General features: G+C 36.8%; 1 protein-coding gene across 1 annotated transcript in view; it reads right to left on the bottom strand.

Annotated features, from left to right (window-relative positions):
* ANAPC1 (anaphase promoting complex subunit 1) overlaps positions 1 to 25,109 on the bottom strand; it is a 3,613,296-nt gene that overhangs the window by 2,058,146 nt on the left and 1,530,041 nt on the right. Inside the window, exon 18 of the mRNA XM_044060160.1 lies at positions 3,242 to 3,333. Within this exon, the coding sequence (XP_043916095.1) occupies positions 3,242 to 3,333 (92 nt within the window). The remainder of the gene's footprint in view (positions 1 to 3,241; positions 3,334 to 25,109) is intronic.

Raw genomic sequence — 25,109 nt, 5'->3', positions numbered from 1 at the left:
TGATTCCATACCAAAAAGGATGTGAGTGGCTCGAATATCAACTCTTGAAAACTGGTCTTTTTGACCAGGATGAGATAAACAAGTTTGTTTTGTTAATTGAGGCTGTACTTAAAAATAATTTTATATACTTTGAAGGACAGTACTACAATGGGGATGGTGTGCGCCCCAATATTTTCGAACTGTGTCATGTCATATTGGGAGCAGGTACACAATAGATGGTCCTTTCCATAGTAAAATTTTATACTATACTCTGTTTTTGGATGATTTGTTTATCATTTGGAAAGGAAAGGAGGTTGAACTCCAATTTTTTCTTGAATATGTGAACAATTCAGAAGAGTTTTTGAAGTTCACTCACAACTATAGTGACACACATATCACATATCTGGATGTGGATTTGAGTTATAACAAAGTTGATAAAAAAATTAACACCAACCATCTATAGGAAACCAACCTTCTCCAATTCCTATTTGGTATTTAATAGTTGGCATCCTGCTCATCATAAAAAATCCATAGTCAAAGGGCAGATGGTGCGGGCTGCCCGCACGGTTACTATGGACAAGACGTTTTGGATGAGCTATTTATTAAGCAGTTATTTTTGAAGAGAGGGTACCCCATTGACCTGTTAAATAAAATCCAACAGGAGATAATTGTCAATCGTGAATCTGGATTTTACCAACCTTTACTAGCAAATGGTAAGGGATGGAAATTTAGTATGCAGTCCACGGAAGTTAGGAAAGTAAATAATTATTCAAATAGCTTCATTACCACCTTTAATTTGGATGCGTCTGAGGTTGTGGATATTGTTCTCAAGAATTGGGAAATCTTGAAAAGTGATAACAATATAGGGAATAAGGTGGGGCCCCTGCCCAAGGTGATATTTAAGAAGGATCAATCTCTGAGAAATATACTGGAAGCCGGTACTTACAGGTTGGGTGGACATCAACACAGGATTAAGGGTAATTTTAAATGTAATATGTGTTTGTTTTGCTCACATATTTTAGAAACTACAGAACGGTATAGATTGAATAGTACCCCTTTATATATTGATGGTCACTTCAACTGCAATAGTCAAAATGTGGTATATATGGCCAAGTGCCAATCATGTCCTGTTTTTATGTAGGAAAAACATGCAGGCAATTTAAAAATAGGATAGCTGAACATCTTCTAGATATTAGGCATGGCAAGCTAACCAATCCATTAAGTAGACACATCCATTCACACAGGGACCATAAATTTAAATTCTTGGTTATACAGCAGGTAACCAAAGATGTCCAGGGTAGAATTATAGACCTTGTACTGGATATATGTGAACTTAAATGGCAGTTAAGGCTAAATCCCACTGAGTTTCCAGGAATCAATGAAACTACTGCCATTACATGTGTCTTAAAGTTTAATAATATTGTAGGTTAAAGTATTTTAGTATTTTTAACATTTGTATTAATGTATTTATATATGCATTTTTAGTGGATAGTTTTAATAGTTTATTGACTAGTTCATTGTTAATTATCTAATTAGTTAATGGGTCTAATTGGTTAATGGGTGTGATGTTTCATTATATAAAAGCTGGGTGAGATTTGATGCATTGTTCTGAGCAACTGTATATGTATATACTTACAAATCTATGACTGACAGGTATATACTTTTAAAATTTTGTAATTACCTTGGTAGACTGAGTCTTGATGAGCTACGAACAGGCAGAGGTAGTGACAGAAGGAGTTATGATGAATGAAGATGTGATAGAACAAATATACTCTGTACCTTAATCACTGGCTCTAAAACATTTACATGTGGCTTTATTATGTAGGTATTCAGGTAAAGCTTCTCTGAAATTTACTTCATGGCCCAATCTAGAAAAGGCTTTTCGCCAGTGACCGTTTTAAAGAGGGATGGATCTGGCTAAGGTGGTACTGATTTCTTGGGTATTTCTTAGTGCATATATTTGTTCCTTTATTACAGTTTTTCTTCTCAAGGGTGGACAGTAGCCTTTCATTTAATATTTTGAATATGAGTATACCTAGCAATTAAACTGATCTTGCTGTAACTGATAACCAGTTAACTTTCATTACTATATCACAGCGTTGTGCTCGGTAGTCTCTCCAGCAGAGAAAATCTGCATATTTTGTTTTCAGCTATTTGTAGTCATTGGGTATTGTAGACAGAGTTAAAGGCTTTTAAAGGAAGGCCATATTCAAGTTTAGGCAAGTTAAAAATTTTGGCCAGGGCAAGCCGTGCTTCTAGGGTGAGCACATCAGATATTTTATAGCAGAGATTTAGTTGCAAAAGAACTTTGATTATAATGGCAGCATGTGAGGAAAGAGATAGAACTGGGTCTAGAATAAGGGTGCGATATTTATGTTCTGTGACTTGGGAAATAATACTGTTATGGTTGTTATAACCGATGAAGTCAGGGGGAGTGGGAAGTTTGAAGCAAAAAGCATAAGATCTGCATTTCTTGAATTGATTAGGAGTCTACTACTTTCAGTCCATTGCCCTGGCTTAAGGAAATTATAATTCTGATTATAAGATTGTTGGGCATGCACTGGACTTGAGTGTATCTGCGTATATTATGAGATTTAGTGAAGCTATGACATTAATGACTGCAAACAGTAGTGGGCTTAGTACTGAATTGTATGGGACTCTGTACGGAAGGTTCCTGTACTGGATACTTGTTTATTAGTACAGACTTGGAAGGTTCATTTTTTTAAGGTAGCTTTGAAACAATTTTACTGTACTGTTACCAAAGTAAAGTTTTCTTAGGTTGTTTAACAGAAGTCCTGGTTTACTGTTTCAAAGAGATAAGAGGGGTCCTCAAGTCCACTTTCTGACTGGCAACTGTAGGAGGAAGGATGGCAGTATCAGCTTCTGAACACAATAAAGGGCAACCTCATCAGAAAATAAAACAATGCCACTTCTAGAAATCTAGAAATGAGATATCATATTGAGTTGAGGGAGGGAACTCTGGATCAAGGGAATACTTATGGATTTCTAGGGTATATTGTATTAAAGTGTTAGGAGCTGATAAATGAATAACCCAATAAAATTAAAAATGTAAAACTTTATGAATAAAACAAGCCATTGTTCAGCTGGGCAATTATCGAACAAAATTCTACAAATGCAAGTACTCATTATTATTGTACAAAAACAGTTTAACAATTCAGAATTCAGTACATACTACTACTACTATTAAAATTGCTACAATTAAAATAATTTGAAATTGCATTTGTTTTCACATACAGCTTACCTTCATCAATGACACAAGAATGTGTGGTGGCCTTTACAACTGAACAGTAGTCTCTCCAATAGAAATCCAGGTAAGATTCTAATTTTAAGTCCCTAAAACAGTAAAATACAGTGAAATGGCTTACTACATTCCTTTTTTTAACAAAAACAAACAATACATGATAAAAAAGAATGTACAAATATATTCACATTTAACAAATGTAAGCACCCTGATGCTGATGGTGCCCTTAACGTAAAGCTGTTTAGCTGCAGCAACCTATAGACCCCTCCACGTCATGTCAGAGCACATTAGATATTTTGCAAATGGAAAGGGTGCCCTCTGAAACTTGTCAGCTTTTTCCTACCAGAAAAACTCTGCAAAGAATGCTCCAAACTGGAAGCTGAAAAAAGCATATAAGAAAACTCAGTACATTTGTTCTGGTCGATGCTACTGTAACATTAGATTGTACTATCCCCACTGGTGTAGAAAGATAAAGCCACAATTATGACCCAGATAACTCTTACTTGACTAGCAAATTAGGTATTATGGATGCTGATGAAGGAAGGATGAGAAGTGATAAGGCAATACCTGTCCAACTTTCTCCAGAGGTCCTTCTAATATTTATTTTCCCACTGTAGAATGGTGCCCACACAGAAGTATTCACTCAAGTGATCAAGGATTTATGGGAGGTTATGTAAATTACTGAAGCTAATGACCCACTCTCATCAAGGCTCACTGTAAGCAGGACCTTAAATATGTTACTAAACGTGTGCAGTAAAATAGTCTTCCCTGCCACAAGAAAAAGAAGATGTCCACCATCAGCTCCTTTTGCCCTGCTGATCAGAGCAGTACAGAGGAAGAACCACACTTTCTTTTGTGGGGAAAGCGGTTGATTCCTGGATGTGCCACTCCTGACACATAATGACAAGACAAGGACTCAGTACCAGAACACTGGGATTGCAGATAAGGGAAACCACAAATGTTTTCACTTCTCTGGGATGTATGTAACTAAGAGAGCAATGACTGGGTTCTATGGCTCACTGCTAAACCTGCAGCTCCTTCTTTGCAGAGGTGGCAGGAGTGCATACTATTTTTTTATGTAAGGCACCATGGTCTGAGTGCAACAGGAAAGGCTCAAATCTCAAATGTTCTTCCAAGGGTTTTAAAACAACAAACACAGCCTATAGTTCCAGTTCATGGGGGGAAATACTTTCTCAGTTAAACACTACAACCTGCATTATGATGATCAATGATATATTCTGCTGCAGGAAAGAAAGACCCACGTCTACAAAAGGTGCAAATCATCCACCATTCTACATTCGAATGACACAGAACTAACACTAACGAAAGTTCAGTTTGGGCAGGACAGCATTGTAGCCACTTACACCTCAAAGTCCAGTGGAGGAACTTTTGGTTGTGAAAGGTCCAAAAGCATTCCATACACAAAGGGGTCTGCAGCTCAAAGATCCTGTGAGGAAAGGCAGTGGCCACTACAAACAGCATTTTCAAGGATATGAGCACCACCAAATCAGTCTGTCAATTATTAAAGGACTAACTGAAAAAATATATACATTTTTATCTTGCTAGATTCTACACAATCCAACCCTGCCAGCAAGTACTTATTATCAACTTTATTCTAACCCTGAAAATCCTCAGAGTGGAGGCACCCTGGTGTGACCTTGTTTTCTTAGAAATCTACATTCTGACAGAAATGCATTTTTACTGCACATTTGAAAAGATTAACGAAAAAATTACATGCTGTAGTCTTTCCTGTCAGATCACAGTTCCATTCACTTAAAAGAGGTGTGAAATACTGTTAACTTTTGAAAATCCTTATTAAAATTGGCATTGACTGTTGCACATTTGTTTCCCCACATCTCTGTTGCACAATCTAAGATTCTTAAATACTGGAATTATGTGAGTTTCAGTCGGTCTTCCACTCACCTTGGTTCCTGAGGCAGAGTATCATATTTATTGGCTTGTAAAGCTGCATGACTGTGCCCCAGATAAAACGCAGCCATCAGCCTGCTCAATCTTCTTTTTCACCAGAGAAATCTCATTTGAAGAAAACAGTTCCCCTTTCCGGTTTCTTTTTAAACCAATAAAATTAATATAAAGAAAAAAAAGGTAGTCAATATTTTTCAGCTAAGAGTCCAACTGTTATTATCATATATTTCAGAGTATGGATCACCACAGAGCCAATGGTGGGTGGTAATAACATCCATTTACTCCCTGATATGAGCTGCTAGACTGTCTTTGTGAAATCAGGAAAATAAAAAAAGTGAAATGTCTGCCGGATCAACAGCGATCTCACTCAAACATTTACTGTTTTGGAGAATGTACAGCCACAACTGCACTCTTTTTGAAGGAATCTTTGCTGTACTAGCATCTATGATACATCAAAAGATTACCAGTCTCAAACAGCGAAAGAGAAGAAAGTGCCAAAAATGGAAATGGACAACTTTTCTGCTCCTCTAATCCTTGGAGGTTGAGTAGTCACAGAAGTTTTTGCAGGAGTGCAGTACCAATCCTTGACCTACACCTGGACTGAACATCTAGCTAATAATGTTTTGTAAAAGTGTGGAAGAACCACCAAGTAGACACCTCACAAAGTCTGAGAAGAATAGGCGGATGATGCAGCAGATGCCTTGGCAAAATATACACATATAAAGTTTTCCCTTGTTTTTCATACCAAAACAAAATGCGTTTTGCCAGCTAATTGGACAGTGTTTGTTTGGATACTTCCCTGTCCTGTTCTCCTGGGGTAAAGGTCACAAACAATTACTCTTGCCTATCTAAAGTCCCTGGTTTTTGTATGTCTTCATGGCACCTCAGTTGCTTGCAGATATCCAAAAAATGGAAAATTACCTCCCCTGTCCCTTAGGAGCACTGTGAAAGACTTTTTACGCAAAGGGATCTCTACATCAGAGATAATTTTTAGTTGAAATACTGACCACTAGAAGAACCATCTTTCAGGATAAGAATTTGAGGGGGGAAGAAAAAGCTAATGGCTCGAATGGATACAGAATGAAAGATGTCACTGTTGTACCATGGTCAACTGATGTCCAGGTAGGGCAGTGCCTGCCTGACCATGAGGGGAAATGCTCTGTAAAGGAGGTCTTCAGTAGCAGAAGTTCCAAGAGTTAACACTACTGCAACAATGAAGAATACAAAGAATAGCCAGTGTTGCCTGGGACAGAAAGATGGTCAGCAAAAGGAGAGGTGTTATGCATAAAAGGAAGCAGTGTTCCATAAGAAAGGAAAGGCATCTACTGTTCATGCTTTTTTGCATGGGAGTTTTGTACAGAACTACAGAACTGGTGACAGTCAGCAGTGGTGAAAAGCTTATCTTCAGTAACATCCATGCTTTTTTTATCCTTTTATTTATTTATTTGCCACATTTTTGACGAAGTATGTACACTGGTCCAGTACAGGCACAACTTGCACCTAAATGGCACAGTTACATTATGAAGTTAAATGTTACATAAATTTTCTTGACATGATGTATAGAAAGTACAGTTGTGTAAAATCTTACCATAACAGTAGATGTCCTTCTCTTCACTGTTGCAGTATTCTTTACATAAGGGATCTCCTGCCAAGGGTAGCCCAACATTCAGCCAGTAAAGGTGATGTACACACGTCAGAACTGAAAAGACCCGAGGGGGGCATGGCCAAGGATGAACACAGGATAGCAGCAGATTTCTTCAGCTCCACCAACATAACTACACCGACAGGAAATAATTACTTTAAAATTCAACTAATGTAATAATTTTCTTTCTAAAAACGTTTGGAATACTAGTATCTTGAATAATATCTAAAAAAGAAAGAAAATTTAAATAATTTTCCTGTCAGAAATCTTCTTGGAAATTTCTCTTTCATCACCTCTTTTCAGAATGAGTTCCAGTAAGGCTAACAGTCAGGATTCCAGCATCAAGAAAGAGCTTCAGTCTTTACTATCAACTATTCAGCAACTAACAACTAAAATGGACAGACTGGATGTTAAAATTGATAACTTTATAGAAAAAAACACAAAACAAATGGATTTGTTACATCAAGACTTACAACATCAGAAAGCCCAGATTACAGGTATAGAAGAGACTCTTAATGATATGGACAATAGAATTCAGGAAGAAGAAATTAACATTGAATTTTTATTGAAACAGAACACACACCTTCAATCCAAAATAGATGACCTTGAAAACAGATCCAGGCCTTAATAATATAAGGATTTTTGGACTGCCAGAAAATATAGAAGGTAACAACATTACTTCCTTTTTAAATACTTGGCTTCCCAAAACTTTAGATCTGTCAGAAGCATTTTCTTTTGGTATTGGAAGAGCCCATAGGTCTTTATCTAATTCTAATACAAATAAAAAGTATCCTAGATCAGTTATTGTAAGATTTTTATCATCTTATGACAAGGAGATGGTATTAAAGGCTGCATGGGCTAAAGCTCCTATAAAAATTAATGAGGCAACTGTGTGTATTGACAATGACTATTCTTCCTTGGTAATAACAAAAAGAAAAGTTTTTTTGCCATTAATAAGAAAGCTTAAGAAAGCACAGTTCAAAACTCATCTTTTATTTCCTTCCAAACTAAAAATCTTTTTACCAGATGGCCCTATAATTTTTGAAGACTTGGACTCTGCTTTGCTGTATATTAAAAAAAAAATAAAATATTAGATAAAATAGAAGATATGGAATGGGCTAGCCCTTCGTTAAAGAGGATGGCAACAGGAACTTCTTGGAAGACTTCAGAGAAGCAAAAAAGACTAAAAAACAAATGACATGTTCTATATTTCTTTGAACTTTTTAATTACAGTTACTACATTTTCAAGAAAGCCACAAATATCTTAAGGATTTATTCAAAGTTACTTTTTTGTGTGCAAAGAACTGATTTTGTTTTATAAATAATCAATCTTTCTGAGGAACAAATAACCTGTTATGAATCAACTTGTTTCTCTTTGTGATAAAGAGACCTAAGGTTAGTAATTTGATACATTTCCTTTCTCTTCTTGTTTTAAATATTGGCATTCTCTTTAAACTATACATTCAGTGAGGGTGGGGAGGGCAGGCAGAGAGGTTTGATGGAAAATATGAAATAAGGGAAAAATAATTTATTAGTTTTTTTAAATTATTTATGCTGTTTAAATACTGTTGCTAAATATTATACCATGACTTAATTACTTAATACATGATTTCAAATAATATGTCATGATATAATTGCAGTTAACTAGAACTAAAGTAGTTGAAAGTAATATGTCTCATGTTCCACTTTATTAAAACAAACAGCAAGTAATATATCTTTATAAAAACAAACAGCAAGTAATATATCTTTGTAGATACTCCTTGTAGGTCCCTTTTTTTTTCTTCTTTTTCTCTCTCTCTTATCTATAACATTATATGCTTCTGATAATACTGATATGTGTATGTAATAAAATCTGTATGAGAAAATGAAATAGGGCATATAAAAATAAGTTGTGTTTATGTTAAACAACTGTAGGCTTGGTTTCACTGTCATAGAGACTGTAATGACTTGTAAAATGCTTCGAGAAGGTTTTGCACTGTTTAGATTCATTTGTATTATAAAATGAATGTCAGTCACTTGCTTTTACTAAAATTCCTGCCAGAATGTTATGGGAGACAATCTGGGATGTGGGTTTCCTCGTGAATAGTGTCCTCGAGTCGTTTTAAAAGCTTCAACACTCAGAATACACGCAGAGAAGCTGAAAGCAGCCATTTTGAACTTTGACCCCTGATTTCACACGGACACATCACAGATCCAAGAAGTAAACTGTTTCAGGAAGTAGAACTGCTGTAAATGCGACTTTGTGATGAAAAACGAACTTTATGACACCTAAATGTGAGTTTTTCTTTATAATAACTTACTTATTTAAGATGTAATTTATAAAATATAAAAGTTAAAATGATTTTAAATGACTTAATATGACATAGTAAACTAATGAGATATTTTAGAAGGCATAGAAGGTAAAACACTTGTACACTTGTTTTTGAAAGCTTATATGACTGCAACACTTTAATGTATATAAATGCTTATGATTTAAACATATGTAATGTTATAAATCATTTGCCTTGACTAACAGACAAGTACATGTATCATTATGATTATATTTTAGAAGAAATTGTCATGTAACATATTTTAAAGCTGCAGTTCAGATATATAAAAAAGAGATGGCTTTCATCATAATGATTTATGTATAACTAGGAATCAACATTGCTGTGCAGTATGTTCTTTTAACTTATGCATGAGAATAAATATTTATTTAACTGGCAATAATAAATATGAGAAGGAAGCTTTTGGTGCAAGTAACTTAAAGTTTTAAGAGCTTTTAACTGTATTACTATGGCAGAAAGTGGGAATACCCTATTATAAGTAATGTCTGAACCATAATAGCCTAAGATAATATATGTTATTGAATTCAAATGAACATAAACAAATAATAAGAACTTATTCTTACAAACTTTTATTAAACTACCATGTAGATATTTCCCCTTTTTTTTTTTGTCTCTCTCTCTCTCTCTCTCTCTCTCCTTTGCTCTCTTTATCAAGATTGTTAGAATGCTATTTTGATTATGAGTGTATTATACAGAATAGATGTACATAGCAATATTAGTTGTTTCTAAATGTTTTATATGTTTATATGAGGCTGTTATAAAAATTGTTTAGCTTTGTTATAATAGATAATCAAGTTAAATGAGGTTAACTTTAGTTAATAATAGTTGGTATTGAATTAATTTGGTGGCAGCTGAAGTACTGCTGCTTAGGATAGGGGGATAACTTGAGTGGTATTTGCTACTCGAAGTTGGAGTTTTAAACTCCAGGCTGGGTGCACTGTTTAATCCAAACATCATTTTCACCTGATTATTGTTGTATGTATATAGTTTTGACATCCACATCACATTTTATAAACTCATTGTCACTGCAAATAAAAGTAAAACTTACACAAAATTCCATAAGATTTTCATTAAATACAGCTATAATTAATGGAACACCTAAAGGAGGAGACATAATAATACTTATTTTGTTAATTATTATTCTGATTATATGTTTTATATGTTCATAGAAGTTAAATGGTATCTCTAAAAGGAATGTCTTTAAACATTAATGGATTGAATAACCCATGTAAAAGGGCAAGTTTAATGAGATATATTAATTTGCACAGAGCCAACTTAATATTCCTTCAAGAAACACATCTCCTGAAAAAGGATATAGATAAATTAGCCACTAATAAATATACAGTCTTGGTTAGCTCAGAACACACACAGAAAAAAAGAGGAGTGGCTATCTTATGGAACAAAAATATGCCCATACCTAAAACTATTAAATCTTATAAAGATGATAAAGGAATGTTTTGTATGGTTACAATACAGATTAATGGGAAAGTATATACATTAATCAATGTATATTGGATAACAGGAATTGGCACTAATACAGTGAAACACCATCTTAATAAGATTATATCATTTTCTATAGGAGATATTATTTTAGCAGGTGACTTTAATTGTATCCTACATGAAAAAGATACTACCACTACAGGAAAGAGGAAAATTACATCTAATGCAAAACATTTAAAGGATTTTATTAATTTATATCATTTGAATGATATTAATATCAGATAGATTCTAAATCATTACCATACACTTTTTTTTCTAACAGATATAAAACTTATTCAAGAATAGATAGAGTCTTTATTTCTAACCAAATGGTAACAGACTTAATTAATTCCAAAATAATTTCATGTCCTATATCAGATCATAATTCAATTGTCTTTGAATTCATGGTAAAGAGTACTTATAATGTCCAGATCAAAAGAATACCAGCATACTTAACTCAACTAAAGGACTATAAAGATTATATACTTACAGAGGTGCAACATTTCTTAGACTTAAACACTACACCTGATGTCTCCATTGTTTACATTTGGGATGCTTTAAAATCATATTTGTATGGACAAAGTATCAGATGGTATAATAATAAAAGGAAATCCTGGGACAAAGAATTACTAGATATTCAAAGCAAATTAGACTCATATAAACATAATAATAAAGAAAATATTATGGACAAAAAAGTCATTGAGGAAATAAATAAATTAAATGAGAAATACAAAGAAATTTTAACTCAAAGTCAAAATAACATTAGAGAAATATAAGTTTTTGTCTTACTCAATAAGTCCCAAATACTAACATAGACTTAAAAATGAAACAAAAAGGCTGAATAAACAAAATCATATCAAAGAAATTTTCTCTCCAGGGAAAAAGAAGAATGTTTCTAGTTTACCAGAAATATTAGATGAATTTAGAAATCACTTTCATAAAATTAATCACAATAGCATTAACATGGATTCTAAAGATAAAATAAAGAAATTTATAACTACAAACATGAACAAAAAACTTAATAAACAACAGACTAAATTAATAGATAAAGATATTTCATATACAGAGGTTATTACACAAATAAACAAACTTAAATCAAACAAAGCACCAGGTAATGATGGTATTATACCAGAGATTTATAAAATTCTTCCTAAAGGTACTTACTCATTAATACATAGGGTTTTATTTCAGCTCAAAATGAGTTAACAACTCCCCCATCCTGGCAATACACATTTATTTCACCAATTTTAAAACCCAATAAAGACCCAACCAGATGCACTTCATATAGACCTATTTCATTACTTAATGTTGACTATAAAATGTTTATGAGTATTTTTGCTGACAGATTAAAGACAATCATTCCAGGTATAATAGATATAGACCAGACAGGCTTTATTATAAATAGAAATACTTTTGATAATATAAGAAGAACTTTAATGTTAATTGATTATGCAAACAGGAAAAAGAAAGACTTAACACTTATTAGTCTTGATATAAGTTCAGCATTTGACTCAGTAAGTTGGGACTACTTGTTTATCTTATTGAAGTGTACAAATTTCTCTGATGCATTTGTGAATCTAATTGAACATCTATATAAAGGAGCATTGGCTTACATTAAGATAGGAACATATGTCTCACAAAAAATACCCATATTAAAGGTACAAAACAAGGTGTCTACTCTCTCCACTATTATTTACTTTAATAATGGAGCCTTGGGCTAATTTGATTAGAAACAGCACTGATATAGTAGGATTTGATATAGATGAAAATACAATATCTAAAATTCAACTTTTTGCAGATGATGTTCTAATTACATCAGCAGGAACTAACTCTTCTATGCAGTCATTATTTGATAAAATGACAGATTTTAAAAATATCTCTGGATTGATATTTAATGAAGAAAAAACTAAAATATTACCTATATACACACGAAAAAATGGCCTCACTAATGATTTTCACAAATATATACCCAACTCAGGTCAGATAACTTACTTAGGTATAATATTAACTAAAGATATTAAATCTATTATACATAATAATTATAGTAACTGTCTTCATAATATACAAAATCTTTTCAATAGTTGGAACAATATGTTTTTTACCATGGAAGAGAGACTCACAATTATTAAAATGATAATATTCCCTAAGATATTATATTTAATACAATCAATAATACTCCCACCTAAAAAAAGAATTATTAAGAAATTGAATTCACTAATGTTAAATTTCTTATGGGCACCTAATAGACCTAGGATTGCATTAAAGAAACATACTAATAGCTGATCTCAAGGGGGCATTTCATTCCCAGTCTTTAATTTATATACTATCTCTTCTATTATAAAAGTTATTACTTTGTTAATAGATCAGTCATATGTTGCAAAATGGAAGGATTATTGGGAACTAATTAGCATTCACTTCATGAAAATCTCCTTAATACATAAAAATACTTTTGTAAATAACCCCATGTTATGGTTATTGAAGGAATTTTGTACTTCATCTATTACACCAAATTATCTAGCTAGTTACCCATTAAATATTATTATTAGATATCGTGATTTTATATTTATGCATCCTAAGTATAAGGAATGGAATTTTATCCTATTTCCTATAATGTATACACAAGGTATTCTCTTATCACCCACCTCTGAAAGAATTCTTTTAGTCACAGAGAATGATTTAAAGTATTGGTATCAGTTGCTGTCTGACAAAGTAAAAAATTTAGACTTCTTAAAGCAAGAATTTGATTTGAGAGAAACATGTTGGTTAGAAATTCAGACTTTTAGTCAACATCTTATTAATAAACTTGATTTAATGTCTTTAACAGTTAAAGAATCTGTCCCAATTCTGATTGATTACTTGATATTAAATTTACAACATAGGGTTTCTGATAAAGGTAATCTCTCACACATACATAAAATTATTAGAGAAGAAACTCATTACAGTTCAGATACTTATTGGAATTATTTTATTTCTATTAATGGTGAATCACCAAAACAACAAGATAAACAATATATATTGGAATCTGCTTATAAAACTACTTCCTCCATTAATTGGAGACTTTTTACTTGGAAATTTTTACATAGATCTTTCTATGCACCTTTAATGATGAATAAAATAAATAATAAAGACAACTTATGTAAGAGATGTAATGTAGAAATAAATGCTGATTGGGCACATATGTTTTATGACTGTATAAAACTGAAGGAATATTGGATGTTAATCAATGATTTTTTTGCAGGCTCTTTTCACAGATAATTTCATAGTCTCTAAATCACTTATATTATTTAACACTCCTGTTCCTAAAAGTGTTAAAAAAGTTAAACTTCCCTTGTTATGGTCTATTCCAGCAGTGGCTAGAAAAATAATAACCAGAAACTGGATTTCAGATACTCCTCCTTCATTTAATGAATTTAAAAATGTTATGACAGAAGTGTGTCATATGGAATTAATGACAATAAAGTCAAGAACTACTAGAAAAACTTCTTACTATACTATATGGGATACTTTACAAAACCTGTTAAAAAAATCTTAGTTTCATTAGTAAAACATTACAGTTTAATCAATTGATTTGATTTGTAGTGGATGTCTCTGTAAATATTTTGGTTGTTTTATTAAATGTTATAACTATTTACATTTTAATTGCTTGTATAAGATTGTTATGATATTTATTTTGTATGTTAAAAACAATAAACTTGTTTAAAAAAAAAAAGAACTGAAAAGACCCAGGAGGCGGCGCAGTAACAGAAACCTGGTTCAGGGCTCCCGAGAGCACCCCAGCACTACCAGGTTATACCTCATACCATGCTTTTCGGCCCCAAAACTTGGACCGAACCACAAAAGGAGGGGGAGTATCGATATTCATCAAAGATACCCACACCTCCAGGTTGGTGGCAAAGCACGAAGCATCAGAGACTATCCATGTGCAACTAACAGTGGGTAAAACTGCCTTCCAGTTTATAGCCTGCTACAGACCACCCTCCCAAACCCAGGAACCCCACTCGGCCTTCCTGAGAACACTGGAAAATATGAAGGTCTCCAAACAGCATTATATTGGGCGACTTCAACTACCCAAACATAGACTGGGAGCATTACTCTAGCTCCAACACCCAAGCCCAAAGGTTCCTAGAATTTATAAACTCAAATGCTATGGAACAACTTGTTATGACTCCCACAAAAGGGGAAAACATACTGGACCTGATCATCACCAACATGGGGACTCTATGCTCCAGACCAGAAGTGTATCCCTCACTGGTAAGATCAGAGCATAAACTAATCTCACTGGATATTCACATCCCGACCCCACCCCCTGCCCAGAAAACCACAGTGAAAAACTTCCCTAAAGAAAATTTCACACTCCTCAAAACTGAGGTGGAATCCTTTAAAGCCCCCGGGCCTGTGAAAATAAGGCCCAGACCGCAGAATCCTTTATAAACGCATTCTATGAACACCTTCAGGAATGCATGGATCATGCAATCCCAAATAAAACCAAGACCCAATCCTCCAAAGGCAGACGTCCTGTCTGGTGGACCCCAGCCATAAACAAACTATACAATAGAAGGAGGAAGCTACTAAATGATAGAGCAAAATCCCAAAAAGGGAAGGCATCACTGATCAGTATTAGCAAAAAACTACGGGCACACATAAAATTGTCTAAGGCCAGCTTCGAGAGAATAATCACAAGGCTTTCTTTAGTTATGTTAGGAACCTGGGTGGTAATTCCCAGATATGCTCAGAATTAGTCCAAAATGACAAAAAATACACCAAACCCACAGACATTGCCAACATCCTAGCTGACAGGTTCAGCAAACTCCCCTCCCACCAAAGGGCAAATATCTATTCCAGCAGAGTGCTGCCCCCCTGACATCTCAGATGCTCAGGTAAGAGCTGCCCTCCAAAGCAAAAAACACAGCATCAATGGGACCAGACGGTGTCCCGGCTGCCCTACATGAACTCCAAGAAGAGCTAAACCCAAACATAAAACTACTGTTCAATCTCAGCCTTACTACAGGATATGTGCCCAAAGAGTGGCGTACAGCAACAGTGGTCCCTCTCCATAAAGGTGGTGCCTCAACAGATCCTGGAAACTATCGTCCCATAAGCCTGACTAACTTGGTCTGCAAAGCTATGGAAAGGATCATCATGGACCTCATAAATAAAGATAGTGGGGACCTACAAACACTGGATCCTACCCAGTTCGGCTTTGTTAAGGGCAGATCATGCCTCTTAAACCTGGTTGATTTCTTTAAAACAGTCACCAAGGCCATTGTGAGGGAAGGTGGTCCACACAGCCTACCTGGACCTCGCAAAAGCCTTCGATACAATACCCCACTCGGGCATTATAGATAAGCTCACCAGCTTAAATATAAACCCCTATGTCACTAGATGGATTGCAAACTGGCTCAAGGACAGAACCCACATGGTTAGAATTGCTGGAGCCATGTCAGACTCCAAACCAGTTACAAGTGGTGTCCCACAACGCTCAGTCCTGGGACCTCTCATGTTCGGTATATATTTCTCGGAGGTACAGGCCAACACGGAAGGACTGTGGCTAACCAAGTTCGCAGATGACTGCAAACTGGGTGCCATAATCGACTCTCCAGCCGACACAAGCATCCTCCAAAAGAGACTCATAGAAACAGAAAACTGGTGCCAGAGCCATGGCCTCAAGCTAAATGCCAAAAAGTATATAGTCATCCCCTTTGGCAAAAACAAAGTGCCCACAAATTACCACATAGGTGGTAATCCATTAAGTACAGAAGAAGTAATTAGGGACCTGGGGACCCAAGTTGATAGCAATCTCTCATTTGACAACCACGTGGCCAAAGTGGTTAGAAAAACATTTTATATAGCCCACCTAATCATGAAGGGATTCACATCTAGATCAGGAGGTCATCGTGCCTCTTTACTCATCCCTCATCAGGCCCATAATTGAGTACAATGACCCTTTTGGGATGTACCTTACCAGACACCTGCAGCAACTGGAAAGACCCCAAAAGTACCTCACCAAGAGGATCAAAGGGCTCAAACAGATGCCATATGCTGCCTGGTTAAAGAAACTCCAGCTCTACTCAGTGGCATACCGCCTGTTCAGAGGCGATCTGTGCCTGATGTATAAAGCCATGTCCAACCCGGAATTAATGGACATGCTGCACCTCAGAAAATCCAAATCCCATCGAGCTACGTGCTCAAGAGACTTGAACCTCAGCACTGAAATAAATAGGACATGCTGGAGGGACAGATTCATAACCCAGAGGCTCCCTTCATTCTGGAATAAAATCCCAGTCCAGGTTAGGCAGAGTCCCTCATTGACTCTCTCTTCAAGAGGAATCTTGATGAGTGGATGGGAGATCGTAGGTTTACCCCAGGTATGACTTCTGTGTCACTGTTAGACAGAGGCACAGTATACTAACCTCGAAAAAGGGCATAGCAAAATAAATTTAAAATGGGTGGCGAAAGCCAAACACATTCTGGCTAGGCTTATAAATGCCCTAGGGCAGATAGCCTAGTATGAACTTTATGAACAGTTTGTCCCTAGGGACTAGGAGGAACATGTGGCGCCAGGAGAAAAACAAAAGAATCCCTGGTCAGGAAAGGAAAATAAATAGGGCAGAGTAGAAAGGAAGGATGAAGGGAAGGAATACTGCAACACTGAAGAGAAGGATCTCTACTGTTATGTTAAGATTTTCCACATCTGTACTATGTCCTTCAAGTATTCTTTATGTAAGGGACAGTACAAAAACTCAAAGGGAAGCTTGGAAGGAGGAAGGCACATAACAGCCCTCTAGAAACCCATGCAGGATAGCACTGGCAAAGCCAGTTCTTGCTCTGGAAACAACGTCCATCTTGTAATGTTTAGTGAAGGTATGCAGAGAAGGCCAAAGTAGCAGCCTCAAGGATGGAACTGTTTTCTAATCCTTTGAAAAGGGGATCAGAAGTAGCAACAGCTTGGGTAGAATGAGGTGAGCTTTTACAGAGGTAAAAAGACATGTACCATGAAAGGAATAACAAAAAAAAAATGGCTTTAGAGATCCAGGAGGACATGGTTTCTTTAGAAATTGCTAAACCCAAAGACCTGGGATGAAAGGAAACAAAAGGTTGTTCACATATGCAAATGGCCTTAGTCTTATCCAAATATCTGAGATGTTCATATAAATCCAAGGTGTGAAGAGCCTTCTTGGTAGCAGACTGCGGTGAAGGAAAAAAAGGAGGCTAAATTAATAGACTATGAGACAACTCACTAACCACCTTGGGCAAACAAGGATTAATACAAACACATGACATGTCCCTATGAAAAACTATGAAAGGAGGAACAGCCATGAGAGCCCAGAGTTCAGATACCCTCTTAGCTGAAGTAAAGGCTAAAAGAAGAGTAGTCTTCCAAGTACAATGGTTGCAAGAAGGCTGAAGCTGCTGACTCAAAAAAAGCCTGAGTCGATTTTTCAAGAACAAAACTGAGGTCCCAGGATGGTGGAAAAGGCTTCCTGGGAGGCCTGATATGAAGGACACCTTTAAGAAATTGTTTGGCCTCAAACCTAGAGGCAAGAGGAGTAGTCAAGGGTAAACAAATAGAAATAGCTGACAGGTGAGCTTTAACTGAAGAATATGGCAACCTAGCATGGAGTAATTCTTACAATTAAGACAGAACCAGAGGTACCACCACTAAAAAGGGGTCTTGATTACAAGAGAGGCATCAGACAGAACGTTTCCTTCATTTGGACAAATATGATTCCTGGTGGCGGATTTCCTGGCCTCCTGCAGAAATCGAAGCACAGCCTCAGAAAAGATTTGTCTAAAAGGGATCAAAACCCTATCACCCACAGCATCAGTTGAAGAGTGGACAAGTGAGGCCCTTTGGCTTGTGTGAGATCATTTGTCTTGTGTGAGAAGGTCCACCCAGTGAGGCAACTTGTGATGACTGCCCCTGGCTAAGTGAAAAAGAGAAGGGAACCAATGCTGTCTCAGCCAAAAGGGAGTCACCAACAAGATTTTGGGAGAGTCTTACTTGATCCTGAGCAGGACCCTCGGAATCAGGAGAAGGGGAGGGATGGCATAAAGAAACACCCCCTTCCAATAAAAAGATAAGACATATACCTTCCAAGCCAGAAGGCTTGGGACTTGGGTACAGAATAGAGGAAGTTGTCTGTTCAGAGTAGAGGCAAAAAGATCAATTTGTGGAATACCCCACCAATGGGCAATGTCCAGAAACACATCTGTGTGAAGCATTGTTTCATGAGCCTGTGTACTGGACATGCTCAATGCCACTATATTTTGCTCTGAAGGAAAGACAGCCTGAAGTCACTTGATACTGCACAGCTAGATCCCAGACTTGAAGAGCGAGTCTGCAAAGAAAGTAGGAATGTGTCCCCCCATGCTTGTTTATATAATGTTGCATGTGTCGTGTATCAAATGAGACACTGAGGCTGGGTGCGTGTTCAAGTCATTTACTATACATAAACACATCAGGAGCTGTAACTGGAGCATATACTTCAAAACTTTATAAGCTAACTGACTTGCTACTTTAAACACATCCATATGTGCATCTCCATTCATATCTGCACTCACTCTGACTGACTATGCAAAATGGCACTGATCGTGCACGTGCGCAGTAACTTGTATGCATATGTTATCAAGCTACAGTGGCTGACTAGGTACAATACATAAAATGATCTACATCTTCCCTCTATGACTTGTTCAACATGCAATAGGAGAACAAGACATTTTTACCTAGATATCACATCAACACTTAAAATGAATTTAAGTCCAAGTTGCTATGTATTTTGGATTGGGTCTGGAAATTCTGCCCAATCTGGTCACATAAAAACTTTGACTGGGTTTAGCAACAGGGACAGTCTCTGGGGATTCTTTTACAACTGGAACTTCAGAAAGTACACCGTCCGCTGGAATTCAAACAAGTGTAGAATCACTCCGAGAAATAGAGTCTTTGGCACAGGCGATCTGCTGCATCACTGGTTTGGAGACTGGTAGTATGTGTGTTCGATTCATTCTGAAATCCATTCCTTCAGATTATACAATATAAGATCTTGGTTGTTCACAGATGTTTTTGACGATTCCCACTTGGTCATATCGCTTAGATGTTTGCATTGTCACAATCTCACCTTGTCTTAATGGTCTGAGAGGTTTGCTGGATTTATCGTAGTGCAACCTTTGTGACTGGTGTTTTCTCAAACGTTGAGACTTGACCATTCTGTTGTTGTTTACATTTAATTTCAATAATTGTTTACTGATTGATGTCCAGACAGACTAAAACAACTCTTCTGATCTCTGAGCAAGTGAACCAAGGAAATTAGCAAGAGGAATGTTTCTGAGATTAAGTAGGTTAAGAAAAACATCAGTACCATCTCTCTTGGACTTCTCCAACAAGTACTTCGTACTCTGAACTGCATGCTCAGCTAATCCTTCAGGACTACTAGCAACAAGGACAAAGTCCCAAGATGCAGCTAATTTCTTGAACTGCTGACTTGTAAATTGTGCACCATTGTCAGATAGGACTTTGTCCAGACTACCATGGACAGAAAAATGTCTCAACTTTGCCATAACAGTGATGGATGCTAAGTTAGGAAGGTGGTCAATTTCAAACCAATCTGAATAAGAGTACTAATATTAAGAAATGTTGACCATTCCATTCAAAAATATCAGTAGCAACCACTGACCATGGTAATTCAGGAGTCTAGTTTAGCTGAAGTGGTTCTTTTTGTTGGTGCGATCTAGTGCTGTTGCAAACTGAACATGCTAGAGTTTCTTTATATCCTTTGACATAGAAGTCCAAAATACTATGCCTCTTGCCCTTCTTTTGGTAGAATCAGTACCTGGGTCACCACGATGGAAATTCTTGATACATTCCTGTTGTAATGGTGTAGGAATTACCACTTCAGGACCTTTCATGATGATTCCATCTTCCATAACGAGCTTGTCTCTATAAGGAAAATACTTCTGTATGTCAAGTGGTAAACTGGTTTGTTGTGATGACCATCCTTGACAAATAACATTTTTCAGCTTCTGGAGAATTGGGTCTGAAGCTGTGTAATTTCTGAGTTCATCAAGATGTGATGATGAAAAATGTCTGACGTCCATAACTCCCAAGTCTGCTTTTTCAATTTCATGCTGTTTTGTTGTTTGTCTGGATGCTCTTGACAAAGCATCAACAAGGTACAGAAATTTGCCTTTTGTACAGACAATACTGAAATTGTACTTTTGCAATTTTAACATCATCCGTTGAAAGTATGCTGGGGCTGTATATGTATTGGCTTTTTCAGAGTTGTGAAAAAAGAAAAAAACAACCACCACCAAAGCTGCGAGTCAACCGTTTATTAAAAAGGTAAGTGCTCACATGTACCTTCTGTATCTGGAAATTATCACACATAATACCCCTTCACAAAGGGGGAACATCTTACGAACTTACTAACTACTGTCCCATTGCCATTCTCTCTCCCCTATCCAAGATCCTAGAAAGAATAGTACACACGCAACTCATCAAATACCTCACCTCACATAACTATCTAGTACCGAGCACGGCTTTCGACCAGCACATAGCACTACAACTGCCCTACTAACCTTTACCAACAAAGTTAACCAACTTAGAAATAACTCCTTATTTGTATCAGCCTTATTTCTTGACCTATCAAAAGCCTTTGATATGGTCAAACACAAGCAACTCATTAAAATCCTTTCCTCCCTAAACATTAATATTACAACTCTTAACTGGTTCTAAAGCTGCCTAGCAGATAGCCAACAAGCCGTTCGATGGCAACAAATCCTCTCCCACATCCTCCCAGTCACAATCGGGGTCCCGCAAGGCTCCATCCTTGGACCTCTCCTATTCTCACATCAGCCACCTACACACTGCGACCCCCAATGCCAGCCTAATTCAATATGCTGATGATTCAACCCTGATCTGTGCAGCCCCATCTCTTACAGCCCTTCAAACCCTTACCCAAGACACTTTCCTCTCAGTAAAATGGCTAACCAACTCACACCTGATACTTAATCCCAACAAAACTAACCTCCTAATCGTTTATCCCACTAGAACAGCTACCCCCCAAACTTCAACATCTACTCTAATAATAACACCATTATTACTCCAACTACCCACACCAAACTACTGGGAATAGTAATTAACCATCTAAAATTCGACCTCCATATAGACCAAACCATCAAAAAAGTCCACAAGAAACTAGGCCTCCTGTACAGGAATGCCCAATTTCCAACACCTTCTACAAGAATCACCATAGCCAGAACACATCTGCTATCTACACTCCTATACGCATCCCCCATCCTCATCAACCTACGTATATCAGACCTCAACAAATTAGAAGCTTGCTATAACAAAATATCCAAATTCACCACAAAATCACCATACAGATCACATCACTGCCAATCCCTAAAACAGCTCGACTGGCTTGAACTCCCACATCTCCTACACTTTAACCAGCTAAGCCTAGCCCACCAAATTCTACACCACCCAACCAAAACTCCAGCCCTCAGTCATCTAATTCAGCCATACTCTGCTCAGAGACCCCTCCGCTCTGATAACAAATACTTACTACAAGTTACTAGAGCAAGGAACTCAGCTGGTGAAGGCCTTTTCTACAACTATACTGCTAAACTATGGAATACCCTACCTACTACTCTTACCTCAAGTTCCTCACCAAAACAATTCAAATCACTCCTGAAAACTCACCTATCAAAATCCTGGCTCTGCTCTGCCCTGCATTCCCCCAGACTAAACATCTCCTAAACTCCAGTCTCACTTTCTTTACCCTTGTATAACTAACATGGTCACTCTCTAAACTAACAGCAAACACTGTACCACCACAAAAAGAATAGTGTACACTCTCGCAGTATGTATCATACAGTATATGCCACTTGTATGCTTTACATCACAGCAAATATACCTAGTGGTATAACTCATATTCACTTACTTTTTTTTAAATCGTTGATTTTTCAATGAATAATTTCTCTGAATTACTATTTAAGCATATGTCAATCTATATACCAAAGTATATTAGCCTGTATTAACCTGTTGTGTTGATTTTGTAATTATCATTGTATGACATGGAGCATTTCTCCCTGGGCCTCCACTGAAAATAGGAATTGCCCAGCTGGACCTTCCTGGTAAACAAATGTAAAATAAATAAAATAAATAAACAAATAAATAAATAAATAAAATTTTGTGTTAGAACACACTTCATCACACCATAAAAATCAAAAAAGCCAAGCATCTTTAAATACACAGACCAATTAGCAACGAATAAAAGAATAAACCAATAAAGAAAGCTCCATGGCTTGACCTGATCTAGTGATATAGCAATTAGAACTGGGTTTAGCAACAGGGACAGTCATAGGTGAAAAACATGCTTCAGGAGTTTCAGAATTCTTCTCTGGGACAGGGGCATTTACTACAATGTCCTCTGGAACTGGAATGCCGGATAACACACTCTGAGATATAGAGTCTTTCTAGCACGTATGATACTGCAATACAGGCTTGGACACCGGGATTAAATGGTTCCAATTCCGCCTAAATTCTGCTCCTTGCGATTACACAATGTATGACCTCAGCTCTGGACATACACTTTTCACGATACCAATCCAATCAAAACCTTTGGACATCTGCATCCTCACCATCTCCCCTTCTCGTAATGGACTGAATGGTTTGCTGGTATCATAATAGGACTTCTGGGATAGGCGCTTCTTTAACAAAGTGGCTTTCACTGATCTGTAATTCTTGACACATGAAGCCAATAATGAACTACTAATTGGTAGTGTGGCTCTGGTTTGTCTCGAAAGAAGTCTCTGCACAAGTGACCCAAGATGTTTATCACGAGGAACATTTCTACGATTCAAGAGATTTAAGAAAACATCCCTGTTGTCTCATTTCGACTTCTCTAGTAATTGTTTTGCACTTTGAACTGCACGTTCTGCCAAACCATTTGACTATAGGTACTCAGGGCTGCTTGTAACATGAGTAAAGTCCCACTCTTCAGCAAATCTTTTGAAATGCTGGCTAGTAAACTATGCACCACTGTCAGAAATAACTTTGTGTGGGCTACCATGGACTGCAAAATGATGTTTCATCTTAGTAATGACAGTACTGGATGCTAGATTAGGAAGTAGGCCAATCTCGAACCAACTGGAATAAGAGTCTACCAACACCAAGTAATGTTGACCAATCCACCTGAAAATGTCTGTAGCTACTGTCGACCAAGGTAGTTCAGGAATCTGGTTTAGCTGAAGTGGGTCTTTCTGTTGATGTGGCTTTGTACTATTACATACAGAACAAGATGAAAGTACTCTCTCAATATCCTATGAAACAGAAGGTCAAAATACTAGACAGCTCACCCTTCTTTTGGTAGAATTAGTTCCTGGGCAGCCAAGATGCAAAACAGTAATATACTCTTGTTGCAAGAATTTTGGAGCAATCACTTTTCGACCTTTCATGATGACACCATTGTCAAACAAAACCTCATCTCTGTAAGGAAAATAAGGTTGTGAGTCTACTGGTAAAACAATACTGCTTTGACGGCCAACCTTGGCTGATAAAGTAGTTGAGCTTCTGAAGTATTGGATCTGTGGCTGTATAATTTCTAAGCTCATCACGATGTGTGGAAGAAAAATTTGTCACTTCCATGACTTCAAAATCAAGTTTCTCATTTTCATGCTGTTCAGTGGTATTTCTGGGTGATCTGGATAAAGTATCAGCAAGATATGAAGTTTGCCTTTTCTGCAGACAAGACTGAAATTATACTTTTGCAATTTCGACATCATGCATTGCAATCTGGCAGGAGCTGTATGCATAGGCTGTCTGAAAACAGCGACTACAGGTTGGTGATCTGTTTCAATCTGAATAGGTCTAGCACAAACAGAATCATGGAACTTCGAACATGCAAACAGAATTGTCAAGAGCTCTATCTGTGCATACTGCATTTCAGTTTGGGTTAGAGTTCTGCATGTACAGCCTACTGGTCTACCCTCTTGAAGAATGACTGCACCAAGATCAAACTTTGAAGCATCACAAAAAAGAGTAACTGGTTTGTGAACATCACAGTATCCAAGAGTCGGTGGACTGGCAATTTTCTGTTTCAGGACATCAAATGCTTTCTGGTGTTCCAACCAAGACCAAGATACATCTTTGTGTGTCAGCTCTCTCAGTGGTGCTGAAAGTTGGCTCAAGTATGGAATGAACTTGCCTAGGTAGTTAACCATGCCAAGAAAACTTTGTAGGTTTTGAACATTGCCTGGAGCTGGCATCTCAAGAATTGCTCCTAGCTTGAAGGATCTGGTCATAAGCCTGAGCTGGTAAATAAATGACCAACATATGTAACTTCTCGTAGCCTGAATTTGCACTTCTGAGGATTAATCTTAAAACTCACTTGACGAGCTTTTTCCAGAACTTTATTGAGGTTTCTGTCACGCTCAACTTCACCATTACCTCCCACTAAAATATCATCTACTATAATAACACATGGATACCCAGAAA

Source organism: Protopterus annectens, chromosome 1.part2 (genome assembly GCF_019279795.1).
Source record: "Protopterus annectens isolate FY-2018-M chromosome 1.part2, PAN1.0, whole genome shotgun sequence".
Classification (NCBI taxonomy): domain Eukaryota; kingdom Metazoa; phylum Chordata; order Ceratodontiformes; family Protopteridae; genus Protopterus; species Protopterus annectens.
Note: the sequence above shows the minus strand (reverse complement) of the source record. Positions and strands in the feature narration are given on the sequence as shown.